At 40.8% G+C, this 26,130-nt stretch overlaps 1 protein-coding gene across 7 annotated transcripts in view; it reads right to left on the bottom strand.

Moving 5' to 3' along the window:
* The window catches only part of fermt2 (FERM domain containing kindlin 2), a 157,023-nt gene that overhangs the window by 76,343 nt on the left and 54,550 nt on the right, over positions 1-26,130 (bottom strand). For all 7 annotated transcript variants that reach the window (XM_072268790.1, XM_072268830.1, XM_072268780.1 and 4 more), the window contains exons 3-4: positions 23,610-23,843; positions 10,811-10,951 (exon numbers count right to left, since the gene is read on the bottom strand). In XM_072268790.1, the coding sequence (XP_072124891.1) occupies positions 10,811-10,951; positions 23,610-23,843 (375 nt within the window). The remainder of the gene's footprint in view (positions 1-10,810; positions 10,952-23,609; positions 23,844-26,130) is intronic.

Genomic DNA, 26,130 nt, shown 5'->3' with positions numbered 1-26,130 from the left:
TACCCTGTACACACTACAACGGATATTAGGCGTTTTCAGATTTATTCACTCTGGAGATGGTTTCTGAAAATCTCCATTTTCGGGGGATGAAAACGTCGTTTCAGTGTGGACAGAAGGTCAAAACGAAGAGAAAAAGCTTTGTTTTCAAAATTATCTGGCGTAGTGTGGACGTACCCTCAGCGATGCAGTTCCGTTGGGAATTCATTGCCAATAGTGAAGCAGAGACTTAGCAGTCACTGAAGACAATCTATATGACTAGCTGTTCTACACCACCTCAGGAAGTTCTCTGACAATAGCTGGCAACCAAGGAGATCTGCATTACTGTAATTCTCATGCTTGCCTTAAACACATGCAGGTGTTCTATTATTCTTACTGCCTAGCAATTAACACTTCATCTCCAGCCTTCAAATCTACAATATCTTTGAATATTTCGCAGAAGTACTATTAAAACACCAAAGACTAGGATAATGAGTAACTTGTAAGTGAATTATCCCTCAGTGATGACAATATCAAAAAGCCTTTTAAAATACAATCAGACATCATTTACAATACAACACAAATTTAAAGGTCATAGTAGATAAAAGTGGAAGTGTTTAGCAATCATTAAAATGACAGAAGGATAAAATAATCAGAAGTGGAGACTGCTTACTATCAAACTCCTCCAAAGTTTACATTTTGAAGTCTCACTAATGGTCTGCCAGGGAAGTTGAAAAGATATCTGCCATGTGTTTTAAAATAATTCTGGTCTACTTTCATCAAAATAAGGAGTAATGATAAGGGATATATAAAAACCATCACATTCTGTAAAAGTGAGTCGTACACTTGATGTCGGACTAAAGAAATGTATTCATTTTCCTTCCAACCCATTAAGTATACTATATATGGAAGAAAAAAATAATCCACATGCCGTCTGTCTATAACAATTATAAAATACCATGTGAGAACTAACACAAGACGAGCAATGAGATTTGATCCATTTCCTAGCACAGCCTTTTGAAATAACACTTGTTTAGTTACCAATGACTAACGATTACAAAGCAAGAATGAAAGTTTCTATTTTACAACTTACAACATTCAATCAAAATTACACAACGTATACTGCTCCAATTTGGAACAAAGATTCACAAGTTTGCGTTAGCTCTGAAAATGGATTTTAACTGAAGTTTGAAGCAACAAATAAAAAGATGTGCACAACATGAATTATCATTATTCAATAGACAACAAATTTCTTTATAAATTAAAGTTCAAAGAAAATTTTATTATCGAAGTACATATATGTCACCATGTACAACTGTAAGTTTCTTATGGTGGACCAGTTTCTTAACTGGTGGACATATTCAAAAAATCTGTAGAATAATAACCACAACACAGTCAATGAAAGACCACTCAACTAGGCCGCCCAATTAGTACGTAGATTTGTTGTTAAATAAATGAAATTTCTAGATTACAATTCTCACAGAAAACTTCGGTTAGATTTTTAATTTTGCCCTCAGCTTGGTGACTTCTGAATATATATATCCCCATGACAGAGGGATCTAAGACTTGAAGGTTGAGCTTTTAGGTAAAAGGGTAAAGAGATTCAGAGAAGGATCAGAGGAAAAAATAATATCTGAAATGCACTGCCTGAGTGGGTGATGAAGGCAGAAACTCTCACAACCTTAAAACATTTTGGTGAGCACACTTGAATTGTCAAGGCACAGAAGGCTGTGCATTGCTAAGCCATATTAACATCATTTAGCAATGCATTGTTAACACAGATGGGTCCTGGATGGTTGACACCGTCACAGTGGACTGAAGACTTTGTTTCTGTGCTACATGCGATTTAAATTCAATGCTCTGGCAATAGCTGTAAAAACATCATGTTTTATTCATAAACACAAAATAATCTGCAGATGCTGTTGTCAAAGGAACACTCACAATGCGCTGGAGGAACACAGCGGGTCAGTCAGCATCAGTTGAAAAGATTAGTCAACGTTTCGGGCCTAAACCCTTCGTCAGGACTGAAGGAAGAACTTTGGGGAGGGTTTGAAGAATGCTGGTAGTGCCCGCCATGACGTCAAACTCTTCTTCCGTTGCCTACGTCTCCGAGCCTACTTCTTTGGCAAGGATTCCCCTCCTCCTACTGATGACCTCTTCTCCTGTCTTCAACCCTCCTCCTCCTCCTGGACACCCCGCCTGGGCCTTCTACCTGCACTCGATCTCTTCATCTCCAACTGTCGCCGAGACATCAACTGTCTCAACTTCACCACTCCTCTCTCCTGTTCCAACCTCACTCCCTCTGAACACGCTGCCCTCCACTCTCTCTGCACTAATCCCAACCTCACTATCAAACCCACTGACAAAGGTGGTGCCGTAGTAGTCTGGTGGACGGACCTCTACCTCACTGAGGCCAAACGGCAGCTCTCTGACACCTCCTCTTACTTACCCGTGGAACAGGACCCCACCAAAAAACATCAAACCATTGTCTCCCGCACAATCACCGTCCTTATCAACTCTGGAGACCTTCCATCCTCAGCCGCTAAACTCATTATTCCCACACCCTGAACCGCTTGGTTTTACCTCCTCCTGAAGATACACAAGCCTGACTGTCCCGGTAGACCCATAGTTTCTGCCTGCTCCTGTCCTACCGAACTTGTATCTGCCTACCTGGACTCCATTTTGTCACCCGTAGTTCAGTCCCTCCCCACCTACATCCGCGATACATCCCATGTCCTCCACCTCTTCAATAACTTCCAGTTTCCCGGTCCCAACTGCTTCATTTTTACTATGGATGTCCAATCCTTATACACCTCCACTCCCCATCAAGAAGGCCTCAAAGCCCTCCGCTACTTCCTGGATAATAGACCTCACCAGTTCCCCACCACCACTAACCTCCTCCGGTTGGCAGAACTGGTTCTCACACTTAATACTCATTTGGCTCTTCCCACTTTCTTCAGAATAAGGGTGTAGCTATGGGAACTCGCATGGGACCCAGCTACGCCTGCCTCTTCATTGGTTATGTGGAACAGTCTGTGCTCCAAACCTATTCTGGTACCGCTCCCCAACTTTTCCTTCACTGCATTGATGACTACATTGGTGCTGCTTCCTGCACCCATGCTGAGCTCGTCAATTTCATCGACTTTACTCCTAACTTCCACCCAGCCCCCAAATTCACTTGGTCTATCTCGGACACTTCCCTCCCCTTTCTCGATCTCTCACTCTCCATCTCTGGAGACAGACTGTCCACTGACATGTTCTACAAGCCCACTGACTCTCATAACTACCTCGACTATACCTCTTCCCACCCCGCCACATGCAAAAATGCTATTCCCTATTCCCAGTTCCTCCGTCTCCGCCGCATCTGCTCCGAGGATGAGGCTTTCCGTTCCAGGACATCTCAAATGTCCTCTTTCTTTAAGGATCATGGTTTCCCTTCTGCTGTCATCAATGATGTCCTCACCCGCATCTCCTCCATTTCCCGCACTTCGGCCCTCACCCCATCTTCCCGCCACCACAACAGGACCCTTGTCCTCACCTACCACCCCACCAGCCTCCGGATCCAGCACGTTATCCTCTGCAACTTCCGCCACCTTCAACAGGACCCCACCACTAAGCACATCTTTCCCTCTCCACCCCTCTCCGCTTTCCACAGGGATCGATCCCTCCACGACTCACTTACCCGCACGTCCATCCCCACAGATCTCCCACCCGGCACTTATCCCTGTAAGCGTAAGTGCTACACCTGTCCCTACACCTCCTCTCTTGCCACCATTCAGGGCCCCAAACAGTCCTTCCAGTGAGGCAACACTTCACTTGCGAATCTTTTGGGGTCATCTATTGCATCCCGTGCTCCCAGTGCAGCCTCCTCTACATCGGTGAAACCTGACGCAGATTGGGGGACCTCTTCGTCGAGCACCTCCACTCCGTCCGCCAAAACAGACAGGATCTCCAGGTAGCCACCCACTTCAACTCTGCTTCCCATTCCCATTCAGATATGTCCATACATGGCATCCTCTACTGCCATGATGAGGCTAAACTCAGGTTGGAGGAGCAACACCTCATATACCATCTAGGTAGTCTCCAGCCCCTTGGTATGAACATAGAATTCTCCAACTTCTGGTAATTCCCTCCCCCTCCCTTCCTCTATCCCTATTTCACATCACCTCCCTCATAGTTCCGCCTCCTTGTACTACTTCGCATTGTTCTCCTGCCAATCACCTCCCTGCTTCCCCTCCCCCACCCCTTTGTCTTTCAAATTACTGTTTTTTCCCCAACTACTAGCATTCTTCAAACCCTCCCCAAAGTTCTTCCTTCAGTCCTGACGAAGGGTTTCGGCCCAAAACGTTGAACAATCTTTTCAACTGATGCTGACTGACCTGCTGAGTTCCTCCAGAGCATTGTGAAAGTTTAATTCATTTCTGTAGAGGATCCCACCCCCACTGCACCCACATCAGACCTGGACAGGAGCCTATACACAAACACATTTTTACTTCTGCGCTTCAGGTTCTTAAGGATCTATTGTTGCCTTCTAATCACTATTAATTTTGACCTTGCAACAGAAGTTATAGACTGCAGAACAGGACCTTTTGAGATACATCCATAGAGCCAAATGAACACAATTTTATGAATGTATGATTCTATGACACTGAGATTACAATCCTGAGAGGTTATTTAATAACAGAGCACAGTTAGTGTGCTGTAGAGAAGTGGGAACCAGATCTGTAGTCTTTGTACTGATTTTCATTGCAAGTATCTGCCGTCACAATAAAGTGGCCACTTTATTAGGTACAGGACATACCTAATATGTCCTGTACCACACAAAGTGGCTATTGAGTGTATGTTCGTGGTCTTCTGCAGCCCATCCACTTCAAGGTTTGATGTGTTGTGTGTTCACAGATGCTCTTCTGCACACCAGTGTTGTAATGTGTGGTTATTTGAGTTAGATGCCTTCCTGTCTTCTTCAACCAGTTTGGCCATTCTTCCCTGGCCTCTCTCATTAACAAAGCATTTTCACTCACAGAACTGCTGTTCATTGATTGTGTTTTTTTAAAAAATAAACTCTGGAGAATGTTATGTGTGAAAATCCCAGGTGATCAGCAGTCTGAGATATTCAGACCACCCTGTCCGGCACCAACAATTATTCCACGGTCAAAGTCGCTTAGATCACATTTCTACACCATATTGATAAATGGCCAAACCAGCCCCTTAACTTTTCCACCTATCACTTCCCAGTTTCTTACCGTGTCCTGTTCCCGCCCCCACCCAGCTTCACCCATCATCTTCTAGCTTGCTGTTCTTCTTCTCCACCCACCTTCTTATACCCCTTTCTTTCCGGTCCTGATGAAGCGTCTCAGCCCAAAATGTGACTCTTTATTCATTTTCATAGATGCTACCTGACCTGCTGAGTTCCTCCTACATTTTGTGTGCGTTGACCTGAACCTCTTGACCATGTCTGCATGCTCTTACACATTAAGTTACTACTACATTGAGTTGCTGATTGGCTGTTTAGACATTTGTATTAATGAGCATATCTGACGCAAGCAACATTTCAGAAACCCCCCCCATCCACTCCAGTAAGTGCAAAAAGTTTCTCTTAAAGGACTATAGATGAGGACATTTGTAGCATGTGAATATCCTGTTTCCTGAAGGCTGGACAACTGCTGTATTGTAGGAATATGCAGTGGGATACCACTGGGTTCAAATGACCACTGGTGCTAAGTTGTAAAGATAAAGTGATTTAAATTCAAGAACCGTATACAGAACAGTTAAATTGACAATATATTTAAATGAGATTGAGAGATGAAATATATTACAAATACATGCACAAGTTGTACTCAAAAGGAAATGGACTGAAGTACTGAAAGACAGATCATATTGTTACTGGCGCATATTTTTTATTGGGAGCACCAAAATGCCTTGGTTCTAATGATAAGAACAAGTTCTTAAGACTTATTAAACTAACTTAAAACCAGGCACAAGTTTAAAAAGTAAAATGGAATAGCTATGATTTAAGTGAACAGCACAACAGATTTGTACTCTGATGAGCTTCCTGCGTTCTGTTGAGTTTTTAAAACAAATAACATTAAGAGCACTGAAAAATTTGAAGATACAGAAATGGCAGGTGCTGAGTCTAGAATAGAAACAGAAATCTGGAAAAAAGTAAGAAGTTACATTTGAGAGGGAGCTGGGAAGATTGCCAGTATATAGCAGTACATGGGGTGGGATTAGGACAGAGACTGGTAGCTGATATGTGTAGATTTAGGTTGAGTGAAAAATCAAATGTAATTGAACCGTAGGTAAAGTAACCCTGAGAATCCACTCTTCCACAAGGTTAGCTAAGGTATCAAAAGTTAGTAAGCACTCACAATAAAGGAAATACTGAGGGGAAAATATTTCCTGCTGCAAAACACTTCATTAGAGAATTACACAAAATTCGGGATTCATTTACAGACATCCTTCAGACAATTTATGAAGCCACTTATTTTACTTCCTTTATTACTGTTTTTCTTCTTTCAAATATGATTCAGCTACTATTGGACCCTGTGATTTACTATTTGATGGTGTTTTTTTGGGCCAAGTGAGCAGTCTGGCGCTTTGCAGTCTCTGAGGGTGTTTGATAAGGTTTCGAGCGGAGCGCAGCCTGGAGACGGGGCGCGAGCCCATGATCAACTCCATTTCTCCCCAATCTAAATGTTGAGGAAAATTGAAATCAGTGAGGTCAAGAGCAGGTGGTGAACCGGTGTTCAGCGCTGACTGCCTGTGAGTGATATCTATATCTATCTCACTCTCACTCACACACTCACTCACTCACACACTTGCTGCTTCTGGAGGAAGGTGCCTGCGTTCAATTGGTCTCTCACTCAATGCTGCTGGAGTCCATGGGTCTTGCGAAAGGTTTAATTGATGCAGTTTGTAGACAGGTGTCCATGTTATGATGTGTTTCTGGTTGTTTTCTTTTTTTTGTTGCTATTTTGATCGGGGCAGATGGGCTCTGCAGCCTGCATTCAAGGAACAACACAGTGCTAGATTGAACTGAAAGGAGCCAGAACTGAACATGCTTGGATTGTTTTGTTGACTTTGTGGTTTGGTCTTTTATATTGTGTTTTTGCTCTTTTTTGCCATTCGCACAATTTTTCTTTTTTTTTTGCAAGTTGGCGGTTTGTTTTTTTTCTTTGAATGGATTCCATGGTTTTGTTTTGTGGCTGTCTGTGGGAAGAATCTCAGGGTTGTATATTGCATGCATACTTTGATAATAAATGTACTTTGAATCCCTTTGAATTAAAATTCTCTGTATCAATGCAGATCTGTGACTACATCCTCAAAGCATTAGTAGGTGCAAAGGCCAGTTACTTTTAGTTCCAATGCTGCACCTGCAACTATGCTTCAAAGAACATAAGTTAAGATACTTGTTGCTACTGCTGTTATATTCTGTGGAAAATAGCACATTCATTAAAATGCATTCTAATAAGAACTTTGATCAACCAGCACCTTTTTTAAAGAGAAGATATCCAGTAGGATAAAAAAAAATGTAGGTAGCACAAATTGGAAATTCAGCAGATTTCCTTATCCAAATCCAAATTAACATGTTCCACATGAAATGCACAAGGCTATCAAATACCGTGGATTCCAGTTAATTGGGACACACCAGGCCATGTCCATTTTGGTCCAATTCAGTGGCTGCTCCAGTTAGCCAAAGTTTCATGGAAACAGTTAAAAAGGTATACAAAAAAAAAGACAAACAACTGTTTAACTGTGTAACAAATTATGTAATTAAATGACATATAGAACAAATTATAATGCAACTAATATTACTACAGTACTATAAAGCTGTTTATTAGTTCCTAATAGTTATCAACGGAAGAATTAATCCAGTGTATTTTGCTGTGTTCCCTTGATTGACTAAGTGCAGACATCTAGTGCAGACAATTGCGTCCTCTAAATCTTTCATTTTCATTGTAACATTCAAGCTGATTGTTGCTACTTTTAAAATTCTTTGTAGTTCTTAACTTCCAGTAGTGAAATCATTTCATTTACACTCCCAGCTGTTTCTGGCATCTCCGAGGCTCAATGCTTGAAACCACAGTGAGCGAAACAGTTCTGAACTGCCTTACTGCTTATTTCTCGTCAACTATCAGTGACAAAAATCACAGATTTTTGAACACAAACACATGCAACTAATGTTATTTAAAAAACTGTTCACTCTAAGCACGGTATAGTGTCTAACAACCACACAAGTGCACATGATTGATCTAGCTAGAAACTGTTCATCAAGTCTCCTGTCCCAATTAAGCAGCATGGTGTCCCAAATAAATACTGGAAATTCCTGCTATTTTCTCGATTAGATTTTGCTCTTCAAGAGTTGTCCCAAATAAGTAGCTGCCCCGATTTACCAATGGCCAAATTAACCAGAATCCACTGCATTTCCTTTTCACTAGGATGCCTTACCAAAAACAAAAAATTTCACAACCTTAGAAGTTCCCTGTCTTTACTCTACACTAAATTTTGCATCATATGTATATATTGTCAATGACTATGCAAGTAGATAATCAACAATAAATACATATTTTGTAAAAGCAAGGCCATACCAGATGAAAAAGCTTTTGTGCTGAAATGATTTCGCTGACCACAATCATACCTTTTCAGTCCATCAATTAGAAACTGCATCTTTATAAAAGAAATGATTGATTGTAGCTTCTTGGCTTCAAGCCCTAAATTGCCACACCCATCTGTAAAACTTGAATGAGCTTAATGGTTCATGGAAGTTTTCAAGTTGGTTTAACAGAAACTTTCAGCTCAGCTCAACATTACTTAAAATTGGAATTCAGTTTTTCTAAAAATGAATGCGATTCAGGAAATGTGGTACTTAACCTACATACAGAGGGTCATAGATAAATTGTAATTGACAAATGCTAGCTAGTTTTGACTAAAAGCTATTATTAATGTTAAACTGTTAAAATTAGGCAATACCCTCAAACTAATTTTCAACTGGCAGAGAGAAAAACGCTTTCAATTAGTTGCTGAGATTATGGATACTAATGCACATCTCTTTTTAAGATGCAATTTGCAATAAAGTATTCAACATCTGGGGAAAATCAATGTAAGTATGAAGGTAAAATTGCAAGACCCCATTTTTACGCTGTAACTTCTTTGTTGGTTTTGTGAATGTTATGAAAACAGCAATGTCATGGCTGACTTACCATGCTGCCAATGTCAGCAATAAAGCTGTCAGAGAACTACTTACTTAAACCCCCACGCAAAACAAGTTTACTGTATCATGTGTTTTTGTCAGTGAGAAGTAACCAGAGCGTCTTTACTTAGCACTTTGGCTGCACAACTGTTACTTATTCCTTATCAACTCATACCCGAACATCAGTAGTGACTAATTGCTTTATGGCACAAACTGCTTCAGTTGCAAAGCTGCAGCAAACAGTACTGAGGACTATGTGATTATTAGCAATCAGACCCATTTCCCACCTATGATGGAAGGTGGTTTATGAAAATTGTCTTCTGCTCTGAAAACAATTCCAGTAAGCAGATATCTGTTGCCAGTAAAAATCAAAGGTGGTCTTTGTGTAGTGAATGGTTGCTTGACTTCCATGAGATCAAAATTTGAGATCAGTTTAGATAATCTGAATTACAAAGGCGGTCCAAAGCCTAATAAGTGATGGAATTGATCAAACACCACAAACATGCATATTGTGGGTATGCAAAGAGTAGGACAGAACTGTCTGGGTTCTAGCACAACAACTCACAAGGAGAAAGGATTTTAAATTTCAGGATTATTCTAATTGAACCAGATTTCCAATCTCAGGATCCATAGCAGCTTGGTAGATTTCGTAAGACAATGAAAAATGTTGATATTTTGTGAAGCAAGAGGCAGTCCTAGATCATGCATGGAGAATAACTGTCTAAGGAAAATAAAGCCCAGTTTGCATAGTCTGCAATATTTCTAATATACACATTACCTCAGGAACTACAGGCTGGATACTGTACTGCTAAAGAAAGATTGTTCAGTTAGGCAGTAGATCCTTAACTGCCTTAGACAGCACTGATCATTTTGTACAAAATACCTCATGCACATAGCGATACTTTATGAAAAATTTCAAAAGGGGAACTTTAGTTAGCTTTTGGTTTCCTTTAAAAGTTCTGGTTTAACAACTTGATGCATACAGAGCTGCAAGTGCCAGTAGTGACAATATCAGACCAGCAGGCGAACACTCAGTCAACGATGGAGTTTAACTCAATAAAAATGCCTGGGCTTAGATAAACTCAGAATATAAAGATCTTTCGATTTATGATGAGTGAAATGAAAGCTTGTAAAAATTCTGCACCTGCCGATGCCATAGCAAGGATCCAAGAGCAAAGGATTTACTGTTTTTCATTGGTCACTGTTGTTTTGAAAAACTTCACATTAAACTTCCATTTTAAAATAAATGGATCATCATGCATTAAAATTTAATTGAAAGAATGTAAAAAGGCACAAATATAATTTAAAAGCTAATTATGCTTGCCTTTCTTTTATGCTCTCGACCATAGCAAAGCTATTTGGTTTCTCTCTAATATGGACATCAACCGAACCGCAAGAGCAAGATCTTATTTGTAATAGGCTCTCAGAATGCAAGTACTGAGCTGATCTCTTTATCTGGTGTTTCTCTGGAACTACTGTACATGAACAATGATGTATAAAACTGACTGAAAGCTTTGGTACAATAGGAGGTGGCAGATGAAGCCCAGAATACACTGTGTACATCAGGAAAATTGCAACCTAGGACGCCTCGGCTCTTAATGTTCACATTTTTTTCTCTAATAATCGGAGAATACTGCTACAGACCTGATCCTGGAGTGATTAATGGTCCCTCCAACTCCAATGCCTCATCTTCACCTTGGTCTTTTTCGTCCGTCTTTCGTTTTTTCTTTTTTGTTGGATCTTTAGGTTTTCTCAGCAGCGAGAGTTCTTCAGGATGCCTTATATCTGTTAGAACAGAGAAGCAAACTTAGAAACTGACGAGACCTTCAGTCAAAAAATTAACAACAAACCAGTGCTCATAAAAACCTTACTGAGAGTGGTAATTTGTAGAATTTAAGTCCATATACATTTAAACATGCGCTGCTCGATGCCCAAAAATACGACCACTTAGCCATTAGAAGGTCAGTGACCTGTTGTTTTACTAAGATACCCAATTCAAATTATTTCCCATGGCGGAATGAACATGTCCTTCCACCCCTTCCACAGGGATTCAAAAACCATTTCATTTAGGTTATGGTGACTGTTCTACATAAAGTACAGGCGTCCCCTGCTTTTCGAACGTTCACTTTACGAAATCTCGCTGTTACGAAAGACCTACATTAGTTACCTGTTTTCGTTAACAGAAGGTGTTTTCACTGTTACGCAAAAAGGCAGTGCGTGCCCCAAGCAGCCAGGCGCCTCCCCTGGAACTGCATTCTAGCCGGCATTGCTTAACCACGTGCCTGTGAGCAGCCGTTAGCAAGATGTTCTAAGGTATCGGAAAAGCCTAAAAGAGCTCGTAAAGGTGTTACATTTAGCGTAAAACTAGACATAATTAAGTGTTTCGATTGTGGTGAATGAAGTAAGGACAAAGTGAGTTTGGCTTCTGGAAGTTGACAAAGATGATGTTGAAGAGGTTTTGGCATCCCATGACAAAGAACTGATAGATGAAGAGCTGATGCAATTGGAAGAGGAAAGGATAACAATCGAAACCGAATGCAGTAGCGAACGGACCGAAAGTGAAGTCGTCCAGGAACTGAATGTGAAGCAGCTGCATGAGATTTTCGCTGCAATGATTGCAGAAAAGTACAACTGTAATTTTGAAAGGGTACGTTGGTTTAGGGCATATTTGCAAGATGGTTTGAGTGCTTACAAAGAACTGTATGATAGAAAAATACGTGAGGCTAAGCAGTCAAGCATACTGTTCTTTTTCAAGCCTTCCACATCAGAGGCGATTGCCGATTGTGTCATCTCTGATCTGGGCCAACATTTACGTGCCGGGCGGCACCTAATTAATTAGCTTATTTATTTCGGCTTTTTTCTTAAGGACGTGCTGGGTGCGTCCCAGCTACCACTGCACCACTGCATGCTTCGCGGATCGGTATCGGTCGGTGGCCCAGAGGGTGGGGACCATCGCACCACCCCAACCTCCGACGACTCAGCCTAACACACCATCATCAGTGTGCTCGGCGCTGTCTTCCCGATTCCGGTAAGTGATACGACACTGTATATACATTATTTCTACTTTATATAGGCTGTGTATTTTTGTGTAATTTGGTATGATTTGGCAGCCTCATAGCTTAAAGGTTACTGGAGAGAGAGTTTCTGCTGAGAGCGCTTGTGTGAGATTTTCGCTACGGCGAACAGTGCGGTAATGATTGTAGAAAAGTATTTCTACTTTATATAGGCTGTGTATTTATCATATCGTTCATGCTTTTACTATATGTTACTGTTATTTTAGGTTTTATGTGTTATTTGGCATGATTTGGTAGGTTATTTTTTGGGCCTGCAAACACTCATAAATTTCTCCCATATAAATAAATGGTAATTGCTTCTTCGCTTTACGACATTCGGGCTTATGAACCGTTTCATAGGAACGCTCTACCTTTGGATAGTGGGGGAAACCTGTACAATTAAACGTGTGTTTAAATGAAGAAATTAGAACTCTATTTGAGTGGAAGTTAAGTTAAAATGGCACAGTACTGCCAGTTGAATGATGTTTCAAGTTTAGGGGAGTCATACAATTGGCGATGAGGAGCATAACTTAATTTGTTAGTTAAAAAAAATTCTGATTAAATCTAATTAAAGCCTTAAATTACTACACTGAATCTTACGGTCAGTCTCTTCAAATGACCAGTGCTTAAACATCCAAAATTATAAACATCAACTTTGGTTATATTTTTATCTCTTCAAAACATGAAGGACATCACCGCCAAAATCAGTCTTGTAATGTCCATCCCTTTAAACCCAACCACCTCCTTTGTGCTAGGCTTGACACATCAGTGGAAAGCTCATCACTTCATCACTGGAAGTAGTAACTAGTGTGACAAAAGTACACATAGACTAAGATGTTAACTGTCCTGTGCTGGCACCAGTGGGATCAGCAGGTGGTCTGCCACTTGTCTTCAGGAGAAAGAGAGATAAGGAAAACAATGGAGTAGCATTTGGAGATGTTAATGAAGGGACGGGAGAGTTTAACGGAAGGAGACACGGTCTGAGAGCTGTCAAGATCCTCTTTGAACCCTGAACTGTTTGAAGTGATGGACAGGCGATACCCCAGCAGGGGGATAAAAAGGGACAGGTTCGCTAAGGCAAGACACACACGACACCCCGAGGTAACGAGACCCTGGAAACGGTGCGTCTCCCACAAGTCGGTGGGAAGTTTTGGAAGGCTGGTCGCGGGACCAAGCCATAGACGCACAGGGTGGAAAGGCACGATCAGCGGGAACCTGGTGTGTGTCCGCCCTTGCCTGGGTGCCAGGTTCACCGCAGAGAAATGATCGAATCTGGAAACGGAGGGGTCACGGTCGGTGACCTCAGAAGACGTCACAGAAGGCTCACCCGAAAGCTGACTGCGAAGAATATCGAAGGTCTGTGTGGAAGCCGTTTGAATATTCATTCGTTTTGCTCTCTCTCTCCTTCCCCCACACTGTCCATCTCCCACGGCAGTGATTACTGCGAACTGAACTGAATTCAATTGAACTGAACTTTGTGTCACTTTGAAACTGGTCATTTACCCCTAGACGACGATAGAGCTTGATTGATCCTGTTATCTTAATTCTGTGTACATGTGTGTTTATCATTGCTGAACTGTTGCATTTATTATCCTTTTGATTAGAGTACTGTGTTGCTTGTTTCTTTAATAAAACTTTCTTAGTTCTAGTAATCCAGACTCCAACTGAGTGATCCATTTCTGCTGGTTTGGCAACCCAGTTACGGGGTACGTAACACTAGCTAGATTGGATTTCTCTCTTTTTTTAAAATCATAGATTAATTTCCAACTGGCAAACATGAAAAAATCTGCAGATGCTGGAAATCCAAAGCAACACACATAAAATGCTGGAGGAACTCAGAAGGCCAGGCAGCATCTATGGAAATGAGTAAACAGTCGGTGTTTCAGGCTGAGACCCTTCATCGGGACTGTGCTTGTGCTTACACTGGAATTGCTTGGCAAGATGTGGAAATATCTGGAGCATATATGTTCAGAATAAGTAGTTTGTTTCCAGGTCTCATATCCGGTATGTATGCACAAGAGTTTCTCGGTATCCTAGAGAATGGATCAAATTACTTGAAGACGGGCTTCTGCAATCATAGGAAACTCAGTTGACAATACCGGTCGACAATTTGAGAAGTTTGTAGGAGGGGTCTCAGTGAACATGCCTACCGGTGCAAAAGACTAGGCTGAAGCTTTTAGAACCACCTCCAACTGAGAGAGGAGTTGCAGCTGCTAAATTGTAATCCGATATTTACAACTGTGCGGTAAAAGCACAGAGCTTTCACCAGATGGATTAGTTGGGAAAGTCCACAGCACAGTGTTCCAACTGTTTATTCTGCACGGGAGTGATGTCGTATCAACAGGTTGGCACCCCATTAATAATCCAGGTCTGCTGTTCTACATTCTTCATTTACAACAACAATCATATCTTCAATCCAAATATGCAGTGCAAAGAATATGCCTGGGAATGAGGTTCCACAAAGTAATAAAACAGAACTCTGTTGTTGTCCATGCTGATTTCCCCATATTCAATAGAGGTCCTTAATGGATACTTCCATTGTTCTCTGTATTCCACCCCATCATGTTTTAAGCAAGCTATACAGATAGTTGGACACCCACCTGGCATTCCAAGACACAAAGTGGCATGATGAAGTTTCTAAGTTAACATTTCTCCAAAGTGCCACTTAAAGTAGACAAGTAATCATGAAACAACACTATTTCCACTAGGACAGAAAAAGCTACAGGGACGATTTCAAGCCTAAATGAGAATTTGATGATTAAAAAATAAACAACATTTCTACTGTTGACAAAAGGTAAAGAGCAATTTTAAAAAGGGAGATATTTAGGGAATTTTTTTTGAGAGTTCCTGAAACACGTAATATTTTGCCAGTAGTGAAAGAGGTGGCAAATTCCTCAACTCTTTGCAGGCAACCTAGATAAACATTTGAAGCAAAGAAACTGAGGGCTATTCAAAGTGTTCGACTCATATGAAGGCTTTGACTGACAAAGCTGGAAAAGATACTATGGGACAAATGCACTGCTCTTTTATTGAAGTATTGTCAATTCTCAGAGTTACCTGTGAGGATTTGTACATTATTGTTCCACATGCTTCTCCACATAAAGTGCTCACGTCATTGTTTTAGGCCATTCCAAATCTCAGCTTGTAATACTGAACCTTGATTAGAATCTTGTACATACATTTTTTTGGCTGGGACACAAAAGCAACTGACTTGCTTTTAAATCTATAGAACTGGAGTGGAAACAACTATTGAGGCCACAGTAGAAAGTGCACTCTTCCCGGGGTAGGGCAGTACAGGAGAAAAGGTGGATTGTGAGGTGATCTACTCCCCTGACCCCCCCTGTAGTTTCTGTGTGCTCCCAGTACATCTGAGACAATTTCAATTGGATTACAAATGCTCCGCCTCCTCTTTCAGCGAGCATGAATAGTTTATTTTTTTTACAAGGTGGTTTTGAGAATATCCTTGGATCATTCCTCTTCAATTACACGCAATCCTTTTCTGTGATAGAGCCCAATATTGAGCACATCAGGTATATGACTGGCATAGACACAATCCCAGCATAGACAGCTGAAAATATCTGTGTTGAATGCTGCAAATATTGACTCACTTCAAGTGAATTTAAAGGATTTGACTTTGGTAGACTCTTTCAATGTACTGAGGTGCCAGAGTTAAGCAGTCCAGGTTCTAGAGCATATTGGAGGGCAGGGACCACAGCTACCCAGTACATTACAAGCTTTGTGCCAAGTCTAAAAGCATTCATCATCAAAAAAAAAAATCCTTTTTCATCTAAAATGACTAACGGGGGGTCCTGGTGCATTGCAAGCATGCTAAAATAAGCTGTTCACATTTTTTTTTGTCTTCTCATGAAGATTTCTTGTTAAAGGGCAATACTGTAAAACTCATCCTCTCATTTGCTTCCAGTGAACAAGTCAACAATGGTCTGGAGCAGCATGCATTCTTCTGTGCTGTCAAGACCTTTTACGACCCAGACAACCAACTTCCACTCAACTGAATGTCAAGAACATAGATGAACTTATCAAGGGCAGAGAAGTGGTCAGTGGCAACTGAACAAGCACTTTGAAGAAATCCTCCATAACATCTCAATCCTTCGTGCAACTGCGCTTGACTCCATCCTCTGCAGCAGCCTATACAGTGTAATTGCACAAAGACTCTTGACCAACAAGGCCATTCCCCAACAAAAAGTAATCAGGCCTTACTAGAAGACTGTGTCCCTGCAATTTATCTACTTAATGTGCACCAGAGCAAGTCCTTCTGCATTCCTGGCAAACACACAAATTATTTTCAGTTCCTGGGATTAGAAAACCAAAGGATAAGAAATTCCTCTACATGTTTCAAACCTTTGACTTATACAATCTTTTGTCTTATTCTAAGTTCCCTGATGCTTTTGCTCACTTTGCAGTTTTTTTTCTACATCAACTTAAAGTACAAATTAACCCTACATTGTATGGATTTCTCCAACAGGGCACATTTGTGGACATTTACAGATGACCCAGAGATTGTAATTAGAGACTTAGGTCACAACTTCAAAGGTGAACTATGCAGCTAAAATAAAGTGAAACTCTCAAAAGTAACAGTGAGCAGATGAATCACTGCAGCAAAATCACAGAATGAATTTTCACTGTTGAAAGTACACTGCAACAGTAGAAGGGAAAGAAGGCAATTCATTTGGCATCTGTACTCCTCTGGGGCTTGAATATCAGATGGGTTCATTTTGCTATCCAGTGATTTGCAAGAAAATAATATGCAGGAATTTGGTGAAGTCCACATCTCCATTTTTACCCCCCATCAGGACAAAAGAGAAAATCAGCAGTACAAAGGAAGTTTAAAAACTAATTATGACCATGCTTTCTAAACAACTGCATTTGGAGATTTAAATGATCTATGTTCTAAAATTGTGCTTCTGGAAGAGTTCTTGGTTTTTCCTTTTTCCTTGGTGACATCTTTGAAACTTCATATTTAAGTTCAATTACAATCTCCATGCTTAATAGCAAGGCATACCTGACAGAGTGGCTTACCTAGTGTAGTCATACTGACTATTTTAGTGGTTCAGAAACTTATTGAAAACAATTTACTGTTTGACCAGAGGAAGTAAACATAAATTTCACCTGCACTTTAAAAATTTTCTCACAAGGTACAACGAAAGTGATGATTAGAACAATATTTTCATTAAAGTGTTGTTTGAAAATGTGTAGCACAAAAAAAAATCACTACTTTTGTTCTATACAATTTATTAAATTCCAAAGTGCTGTCAACAGAAATCACAACCACAGGTGTTCTTATTATTGCATAATTTTAGATCATTAATAATATTATGTTATATAATGTTAGTAATTAGTAATATTAGCAGTAGTATTACATTATAATAAAAATGCAATTAAAAAATAAACAAATAGAAAGCAAGACTCAACATGACTGAGATACTGCCTTAATTCTGTTTTGCTGGCTAAGTACACCTGGACATTTTCAGTGCTTGAAGAACATATTATGAATCAAAGACAAACTGCTTAAACAGAAAAAAAAAGAAACAAACAAATACCCAGAGCAGGATCTTGCAAGCCGTTTTCACCAGTTACTGTTCACAGTCAATGAGTCAATCACAGGATGACTAGTAGTTAACGCTCAGCAAGCTGGTAGGGCATTTCATCATAGCAGCCTTAGCTCCATTTTTACTGAAAACACAGTTAGCTCCCCTTCTAAAGCTAGAGTTTAGGATGGGAGAGGTTGGAGGTGAATAATCTGGAGATAGCTGAAAAAGAAATCTAAGCTGTTTCCCCAAGAAGAGCCACTGACAGATGTGCTATAATGCTCTGGATGGGAGCTGTAAATATATAGAAACACTGTTCATCCATTGCACATATTTTTAACCTTCCCTTGGGTACCGACAATTGTACCTAGATTAATGCTCAATCTGGAAGGTTCCTGGGAAGTCTGATGGGAGGGAAGTGGAGTGAGCAGGAACTAAATGGATTGATACTAAGCTGACCACAGGGCCATGGACTTGACGGGGCTTCACAATGCAATCCAAAGCAGTGAAGTGGCTTTATGCCCACTACATGGAATCTGAGACTTAGTCATGTAGTCAGATTTATCCAACACAATAACATGCCCTTCAACCCAGAGTTTGTACTGACTGACCTTCGAGCAATCGTATTACTCTAATTCTACATTAATCCCATGTTATTCTCATTGCTCATCAACTCCTCCCAGAAGTTAACCCTCATCTACACAGATGCAAAAATTGAATATGGCTCACATGAACTGTGAGGTAGCATGTTCATCAGCTGCACTACTGTGATCAGAGAAAACTCCCCCAAATGTATCAGATTTAACCAAGAGGAAACTACATTATATGCAATATAAAATTACACGCAGGCCATCAAATAATGGGAGAAAAGATGATATGCAAGAGGAAGCAATAAAGATGAGATGCTTAAAATTAAATTTTTTTAAAAAAGTAAATATTCAGTAATAATTAAAGTACAAAAAAATTGTCATTATCAACCCCAAAGAGTAGTAAGGCATCAGAGTTAAAACTTGATCCACTTGAATGGCCTTTCCTTGGGCATTGTGAACAGTTTTGGGCTCCTCATCCAAGAAAAGATGTGATGGTGTTAGAGAGGGTTCAGAGGAGGCTCACACGGATGATTCCAAGAATGAAATGGTTTTCATATGAGGAATGTTTGATGGCTCTGGGTCTGTACTTGCTGTAGTTTAGAAGGATGGAGGGTGGTGGCGGGGGGGGGATCTCATTGAAACCTTTCCAATGTTGAAAGCCCTAGACAAAGTAGATGTGGAAAGGATGTTTCCCGTGGTGGGGGAGTTCAGGACAAGAGGGCACTGCCTCAGGATAGAGTGGCATCCATTTAAAACAGAGATGCAGAGAAATTTCTTTAGCCAGAGAGTGGTGAATTTGTGGAATTTGTTACCACAGGCTTCTGTGGAGGCCAGGTTGTTGGGTGTACTTAAGGCAGAGCTTGACTGGCTCTCGATGGGACACAGCATCAAAGGTGTCGGGAGAAGGCCAGGGAGTGGGGCTCCAGGGTCTACGGTCTGGACCAGGGTTTCTCAACCAGGGCTCTGCGAGAGGTTCCACCAGAGATCGTGATTTAAAAAATAAACATCGCTTTCTGACGGCACAACTCGCGATGCTAGCGCTTGCAGTGGTGGGCAGTGACCGAGCAACCCCATTTGCAATCTCAGCCCAGATGGTAGCGCGCAGGAGGACCATGTTTGTTTGGTTGAGTCTATTCTCAGTTTTTGATGCGAGATAGGGAAGGCTGTAAGTAATTGGTGAGCGCTGTATTGCACAGAAGGGAGGACGGTAGGCTGATGTGTAGCATGAAGTGCATTTTCCGAGCATTGAATGGTCCCCGTGTTTTACGGGCACCTCAGACGTGTGGCCATGTTTGAATTACAATCATCTGAGTCATTTCACTGTACTACGCCAACAACAGACACACAAAAAAAATCCGTCTTTACAATGAATGCTTCTTATCAATGGGTTTTACAAGGACTGGTGATCCAAGCTGTCCTATTCCATTGTGCCTAGTCTGTGGCAAGCAACTTACGAATGCAGCAATGGTTCCAGCAACACTGAAAGAACACAACTTCAAATCACTGCCATATGACACGTAGTTATTTTAAACAGCTATTAGAATATCAAAACAATCCATAAAGCTTTTGGTAATAAAGCCACAGTCAGTAAACCCCAGACACACATTACTTAGCAGCAGAACTCATTATCCAGAAAAGGAAAAGTCACACAGTTGGTGAGAACCTAGTGATGCCAGCCTGTAAAATTATAGTGCGTAAAATGCAAGGACAAGATGCAGTACGAGAAATTGAAAAGGTTTCATGCTCAATGACGATGACAGCCAGTTCTTCACTTGCGAAGATGAGGAGGAAGAAGAGTCCACAGGAGTGACAGCAGGATCGTTGGTGACTGCAGAGGCCAATTCTGGATCTGCAGACTCCAGAGCAGTAGGGACATGGGAACTACTGGGATGTGGGCCTTTGGATCCTTCCTGTGCCTCCTCTTCTCTTCAGCAGTTGTTCTGTCATGGATCAGGGGTTCTCCAGCGATCTCTGTCACAAGCCAGCTGCTGCCACTCGTTGACCTTGATATTTGCCTGAGAGAGCTGCCGCTCAAGTTGGTTTTTGTACTTCTTGTGCAGGGCACCATTATCTCTCTTGCCCTGGTAAGAGTTCTGCTTTCAGTAACCTGGAGCTGTCCGTGTGAGACACGTAACCTGGCCAGCAGAGCTGCCGGAGCAGAAAAATGGCTTCAATGCTCGGAAGTTGAGCCTTCTTCCAGGACATCGTTGTTGAGGACACGATCCTGCCAGCTGATACCCACGATGGACCGGAGGCAGCGCTGATGGAAGTGCTCGAGCAACTGGATTTGGTTGTGGTACTAGATCCAGGCTTCGGAGCCTTATAGCAGTGTTGTGATGGTGGCAGCCCTGTACACCTGGATTTCTGTGGACAGACACAGCTGGTGGTAGTTCCACACATGCTGGAGGCACCCGAAGGCACTGCTAGCTCTGGCGAGCCGATTGTCAATGTCCCTTACTACCAAAGTGTCATTGGAGATGACACCACTCAGGCAGGTCAACTGCTTAACCGTGGTGAGAGGGTGATCATCAATGGTGATCCAGGGTGGGTTGTAAACGCCACCAGGGGGCTTCTGATGGAGGATCTTTTTCTTCAGACTATCCGTTAACCTGAAAGCCCTCGCAGTCTTCGCAAACTGTGACTGCAGCCTGCAGCATGTCCTCTGGGTACATGAGAAGAACACAGTCGTCCACATATAGTAGCTGGAGAATGGGCTCTTCCATGTTTTTGTTTGGGCAAGAAGGCAGCCATTCTCAAACAGTACGATAAGTTGATGTATTGATGACACGTCACATGACACTGAAGAGGTTTTGAGAGGTAAACTGAAAAACAACAGCTTCTCTATCCAGGTGAATGAGTCAACAGATTTCACCAATATGTAGCATTTGTAAGATTTGTAAATGATGGCGAAATTTAAGAAAACTTTTTCTGTTGCAACGAACTGCCTGAAACAAGCAAACACCAATATATATTTAATGTTTTATCTTCATATCTGGAAGCAAAAGGCCTGTCTTGGAGGAACTGTGTTGGCATCTGTACTGATGGTGCCCCATCAATGGTTGGCTCCATGAAAGGTTTCCCTTGTAAAAAAAAAACCCTGAGGTTGTCACAACACACTGCTTTCTTCATAGAGAGGTGATGATCTCAAAATCTCTTGGAGATAAAATGAATAAAGTTCTGGGTGATGCTACAAAAATAGATAACTTTAATAAACAAAGACCAGTTCACTTAAGAATGTTCAAAAAACTGTGAAAACCTGGACAAGGAGCACATCAATCTTCTGCTACATACTGAAATCCGGTGACATAGCAGAGGAAGAGTTCTCAACAGGGTGTTTGAGCTGAAAGATGAATGCAGGAGTACGTTCAAGAAAATAGAAGGCCAGATTTTGTTGAGTGCTTTGAAGGTGAAGAATGGCTGCAGAAACTAGCCTACTTAACAGAAATTTTTCATCATATGAACCAGTTGAACAAGTCTCTGCAAGGCCCTGGAGAAACTGCTTTGACTTCAAGTGACAAGATTCTCGGATTTAAAAGGAAACTGGATCTTTGGAAAAATCATATTGCAAAAAGGAAATTAAAGGAGATTAAAGGAAATCTTAAAATGTTTCCACTACTGCTTAGGCTTGAGAGTGAGGAAGGATTAGAAAGTCTTGAGTTTTATTGAAAACCACCTGGAAGAACTGCAGAACAAAATTGAACAGCATTTTTCTCCCTTTCAACACAAGTATATGACTGGATGAGGAACCTTCTCTGAATCTTCTGCTCAGCCTCATAACTTGACTTTGAGAGAACAGGAAGAACTTTGTGAGCTGCAGTTGGATCGTCAGTCAAGATGAGATTTACTGACCTGCCCCTGGACGCTCCAGATTTCTGTGAAAGTAGAGTATCCTGCCATTCATAGGAAAGCAATATACATTTTGCTGCAGTTTTCAACTTCTTACATGTGTGAGCCAGCTTCTTCTCGTTTAACAAGCATCAAAAGCAAGGATCGCAATAGTCTCATTTCAGTTGAAGGTGAAACCCGTGTGTGTTTATCTCAAGGTTGACCCAGAATTGAGTATTTGTACAGCAAAAAACAAACACAGGTTTCACATGCTAGGTCTATATTTGAGCCTGATCATGTCACTTAGTAAGAAACTAAGAAACAAAGGTTACGGGGAGAAGGCTGGGAACAGGGGCTAAGGAGGAGATAGAAAAAAGGATCAGCCATGATTGAATGGCGGAGCAGACTCAATAGGCCAGATGGCCCAAGCCTTATGGAAACTGTTCATTCAAAGCCTTATATAAAATTGTGTCTTTGGCTATATTTTTATTCATATTTCTCTGGCTTATAGTTTTTAGTAACTTTACAATTCAATAGTGTCAATAAATTTTCATGTTGTAAATAGCATTCATTAAAATCAATTTACAACCTCTATTTAAATAAAATCTACCAAGCCTACCTCCAGAAAAAATAAATTCCATTTTGGTTTATGCCAGTTATTTAACAGAAATTTGTTATGTTTGCCTTATGAGTTTTTAAAATTTATGAAAGGAAAAGAAAGATGAATTTCAAGAAAGGTAAGCTAAGCTTAACTACGCAAACACCAGGAAATCTGCAGATGCTGGAATTTCGGATCTCCCCACCCCCCCTCCACTTTCACATCTCTTACTATCTCTTCTTTCAGTTAGTCCTGATGAAGGGTCTTGGCACGAAACGTCGACTGTACCTCTTCCTATAGATGCTGCCTGGCCTGCTGCATTCACCAGCAATTTTTAATGTGTGTTGCTAAGCTTAACTATCTGTTTTCTTCCCCCCAAGAAAGGTTGGCTAAAAATTCATTCTCTACACAGAAGAGCACTGGCAATTCCACAACTTACTGATCATGCTAACGTATCGGGAGCTATAGATTTAATAATTTTTATGCAGGGGTTCTCTGAGACCTGAAAATTATTTCAAGGATTCCTCTAGGGCAAAATGATTGAGAAATCTGGTCTAGACCAATTTCATGATTTTTACATTTAACAGTGTGACTACAGTTGACAGAGACTCCTGCCCTATTTATTCAATGAAAGTCAGTATTAATTACCTCACCATTAACCTCGTGGAAAACCTGAGTCACTATGGATGAACTGATCAAGTTTCTCCAGCAATTCAACTCCAGAAACAACATGATGACGGAGTTTTAAATAAAATGTCAAAATTAGCTGTAAATTGCACCAATTAAAAACAGTCGGACAGAATAAAAAGGCAGTGTAATTCTGGTACTCACTGAATGTCTTGGAAATGTCAGAGACAGCTTTGAAGACTCTGTCCGAGAAATTGACCTTGACCTTCACCATCTTCATGTTAGGCAGCTGGAGGCGAAGTACCTTGTGCTGGGGTGTGAACATCAGTTTAGCATCAGCTTGCACACCATACTTGTCCAATGTCCAGTGGGTTTTTAGAAGCCAGGTTTTCTTCTTTTCCCACCACAAGGCATGATCTGACCAGTCTTTTTTCACATCTGCAAAACAAAGGAGTTTCAAACTTACGCTGATGCAAGGATTGGCCTAATTTTGCTCCTATGTCCTTTGTCTAATATACAGATTGCCCCTTTTGCTCATTAACATAGGATCCAGCTGTAAGTCAAATGTATGAAGAATTCAATCACTAGTCAACTTCTAGGCTTATGCTGTACGCAAGCATCCTTCCATCATTCTTCAACTCCAGCAATACCTTTCAAACCTCATTTCCCTTATTAGCTTCCCATTAAATGTATCCACATTAGTCACCTCTATTACTTATTGTAGTGAGTTCCAAATTTTAACCACTTTTGATTCCACACGGACTTGGACAGGTACAGTCCTTCCCACAATTAAGCACATCTAATTGAAGCGTTCTCACAGGAAAGCAGCATCCATCATCAGGGACCCCCACCACCCAGGACATGCTGCCATCAGGAAGGTGGTACAGGAGCCTCAAAACTCTCACCAACTGTTTCCGGAACAGTTATTACCCCTCAACCATCAAGCTCTTGAAACAAGGAGGATAACCACCCGATCATTGAAATGTTCCCACAACTTGTGGACTGGCTTTCAAGGATTCATATCATGCTCTCGATATTTCTTGTTTATTTATTTATTATTTCCGTCTTTTTGTACTTGCACAGTTTATTTGCTTATGCACACTGGTTGAACACCCAAGTCAGTAGTGTCTTTCATTGTTTCTATTATGGTTATTATTCTATCATGGACTTATTGAGTATGCCCACAAGCAAATGAAGCCCACGGTTGTATATGGTGACATTTATTATCGAAGTTCACATTCTTACTTTGAACTTTTAAAGTGACAATATACTTAATGGCCCTTGTTTGACTCTGCACAAATGGAATCACCTTAATTGGTCCTGAATCCCATTAGGTCTTCATTCCGGACAACTGACTTACAGGATGTTTATTCTCAGCTGATCGCTGAACACCATCGCTCAAGAGAGTTTACATGCTTAAAATAGTTTGCAATTCCTATAACCTTCTAGCCGTGGAGACCTGAACTATACTGCAAGTGTGATCTCAAAAGTTCGATACTCCATTACGATATCCTCTAGAGATTTTATAAATGGCTAAAAAACAACCTTGACATTTATTTGCAATATCTATTTTTCATTTGCATCAAACCACACCACCAACTTCCTCAACTTCTCAACACGGAGGTTTGTGCTTTCCTAGATTTTGATACCAAAATATATGACCCCAGTTTTCTATATTAAAATTTATTCCCCAAAACACCCACTCTACAAGTCTCCCATGCCTACCCAGTTTTGCCCTAATTCTCTACATTAGGCACCTCCTCTGCTCAATTTGAGACCAACTGTTAAATCTAACTTTAAGTTCCCAGATCACCTGTTTGAATGGAAAAACCACCAGCCACTACAAGGGGTTTTCTTTGAAATGCAGTCATTGACATTTAAGAGGTCCATATGGAAACCACTCATTTTCTAAAAAAAACTTTCTTAGCATCCATAAAAGAGGAAAATCAGGGCAGTGGAAAGAGTGGTTACAAGTTTTTCCAGAGCTTGAAAATTAACGATGCACAAGTTGCATTCAACTACATGGATACGAATTGGCACAGTTCAATGGTTTCAAACAGTCTTGCGTACTTCTGGAATTTCATCTATGCCTCAACGTGCATTTTTGCACATGTTGTGCTCTCAGCAGGCAACTGGGTCAACCAGAGAAAACAGATGCAGTCACTGCTTCCTGAGTAATAATATTCCAAAACATTGTTTTGTGACTATTCAGAGGGGTGTAATGCAGAACCCCCAATAAAATGTAGCTGGAACCAAAGAGGAAAAGTATGTTCAATAAATATTATACCTACGTTCATTTACCTAATATAATACACTGGATTCCGGTAAATTAGAAAACATCAGAACCAGTACATTTTGACCCAATTAAGCAGCTGCCCCAGTTAGCCAAACTTACATAGAAATAGTTAAAAAATTATTAAAAAAAACAAGCTACCATTTAAATGAGCAGCAAATTATGTATTTACATGAAATACAGAACAAATTAGAACATTACTAACAGTGCTATAGTACTATAAAACTGTGCATTAGTTCCAACTGGTTATTGAAGATGAACTTATTCAATGTACCCAATGAACAAAATTACGACAGGCACTTAGTGCAGATAATGGACTGTCTTCATATAGTTCTATAGATGATTGCATCCCCCAAATCTTTATTTCCATTTTAACATCCAAGATAATTGTCAATATCTTCAAATTCTGCGTAGTTCCTAACTTGTTGAAGT

This window comes from Mobula birostris, chromosome 1, assembly GCF_030028105.1.
Source record: "Mobula birostris isolate sMobBir1 chromosome 1, sMobBir1.hap1, whole genome shotgun sequence".
NCBI classification, from domain to species: Eukaryota; Metazoa; Chordata; class Chondrichthyes; order Myliobatiformes; family Myliobatidae; genus Mobula; species Mobula birostris.
The sequence above is the reverse complement of the archived record's forward strand: the minus strand, read 5'-3'. Positions and strand labels throughout refer to the sequence as shown.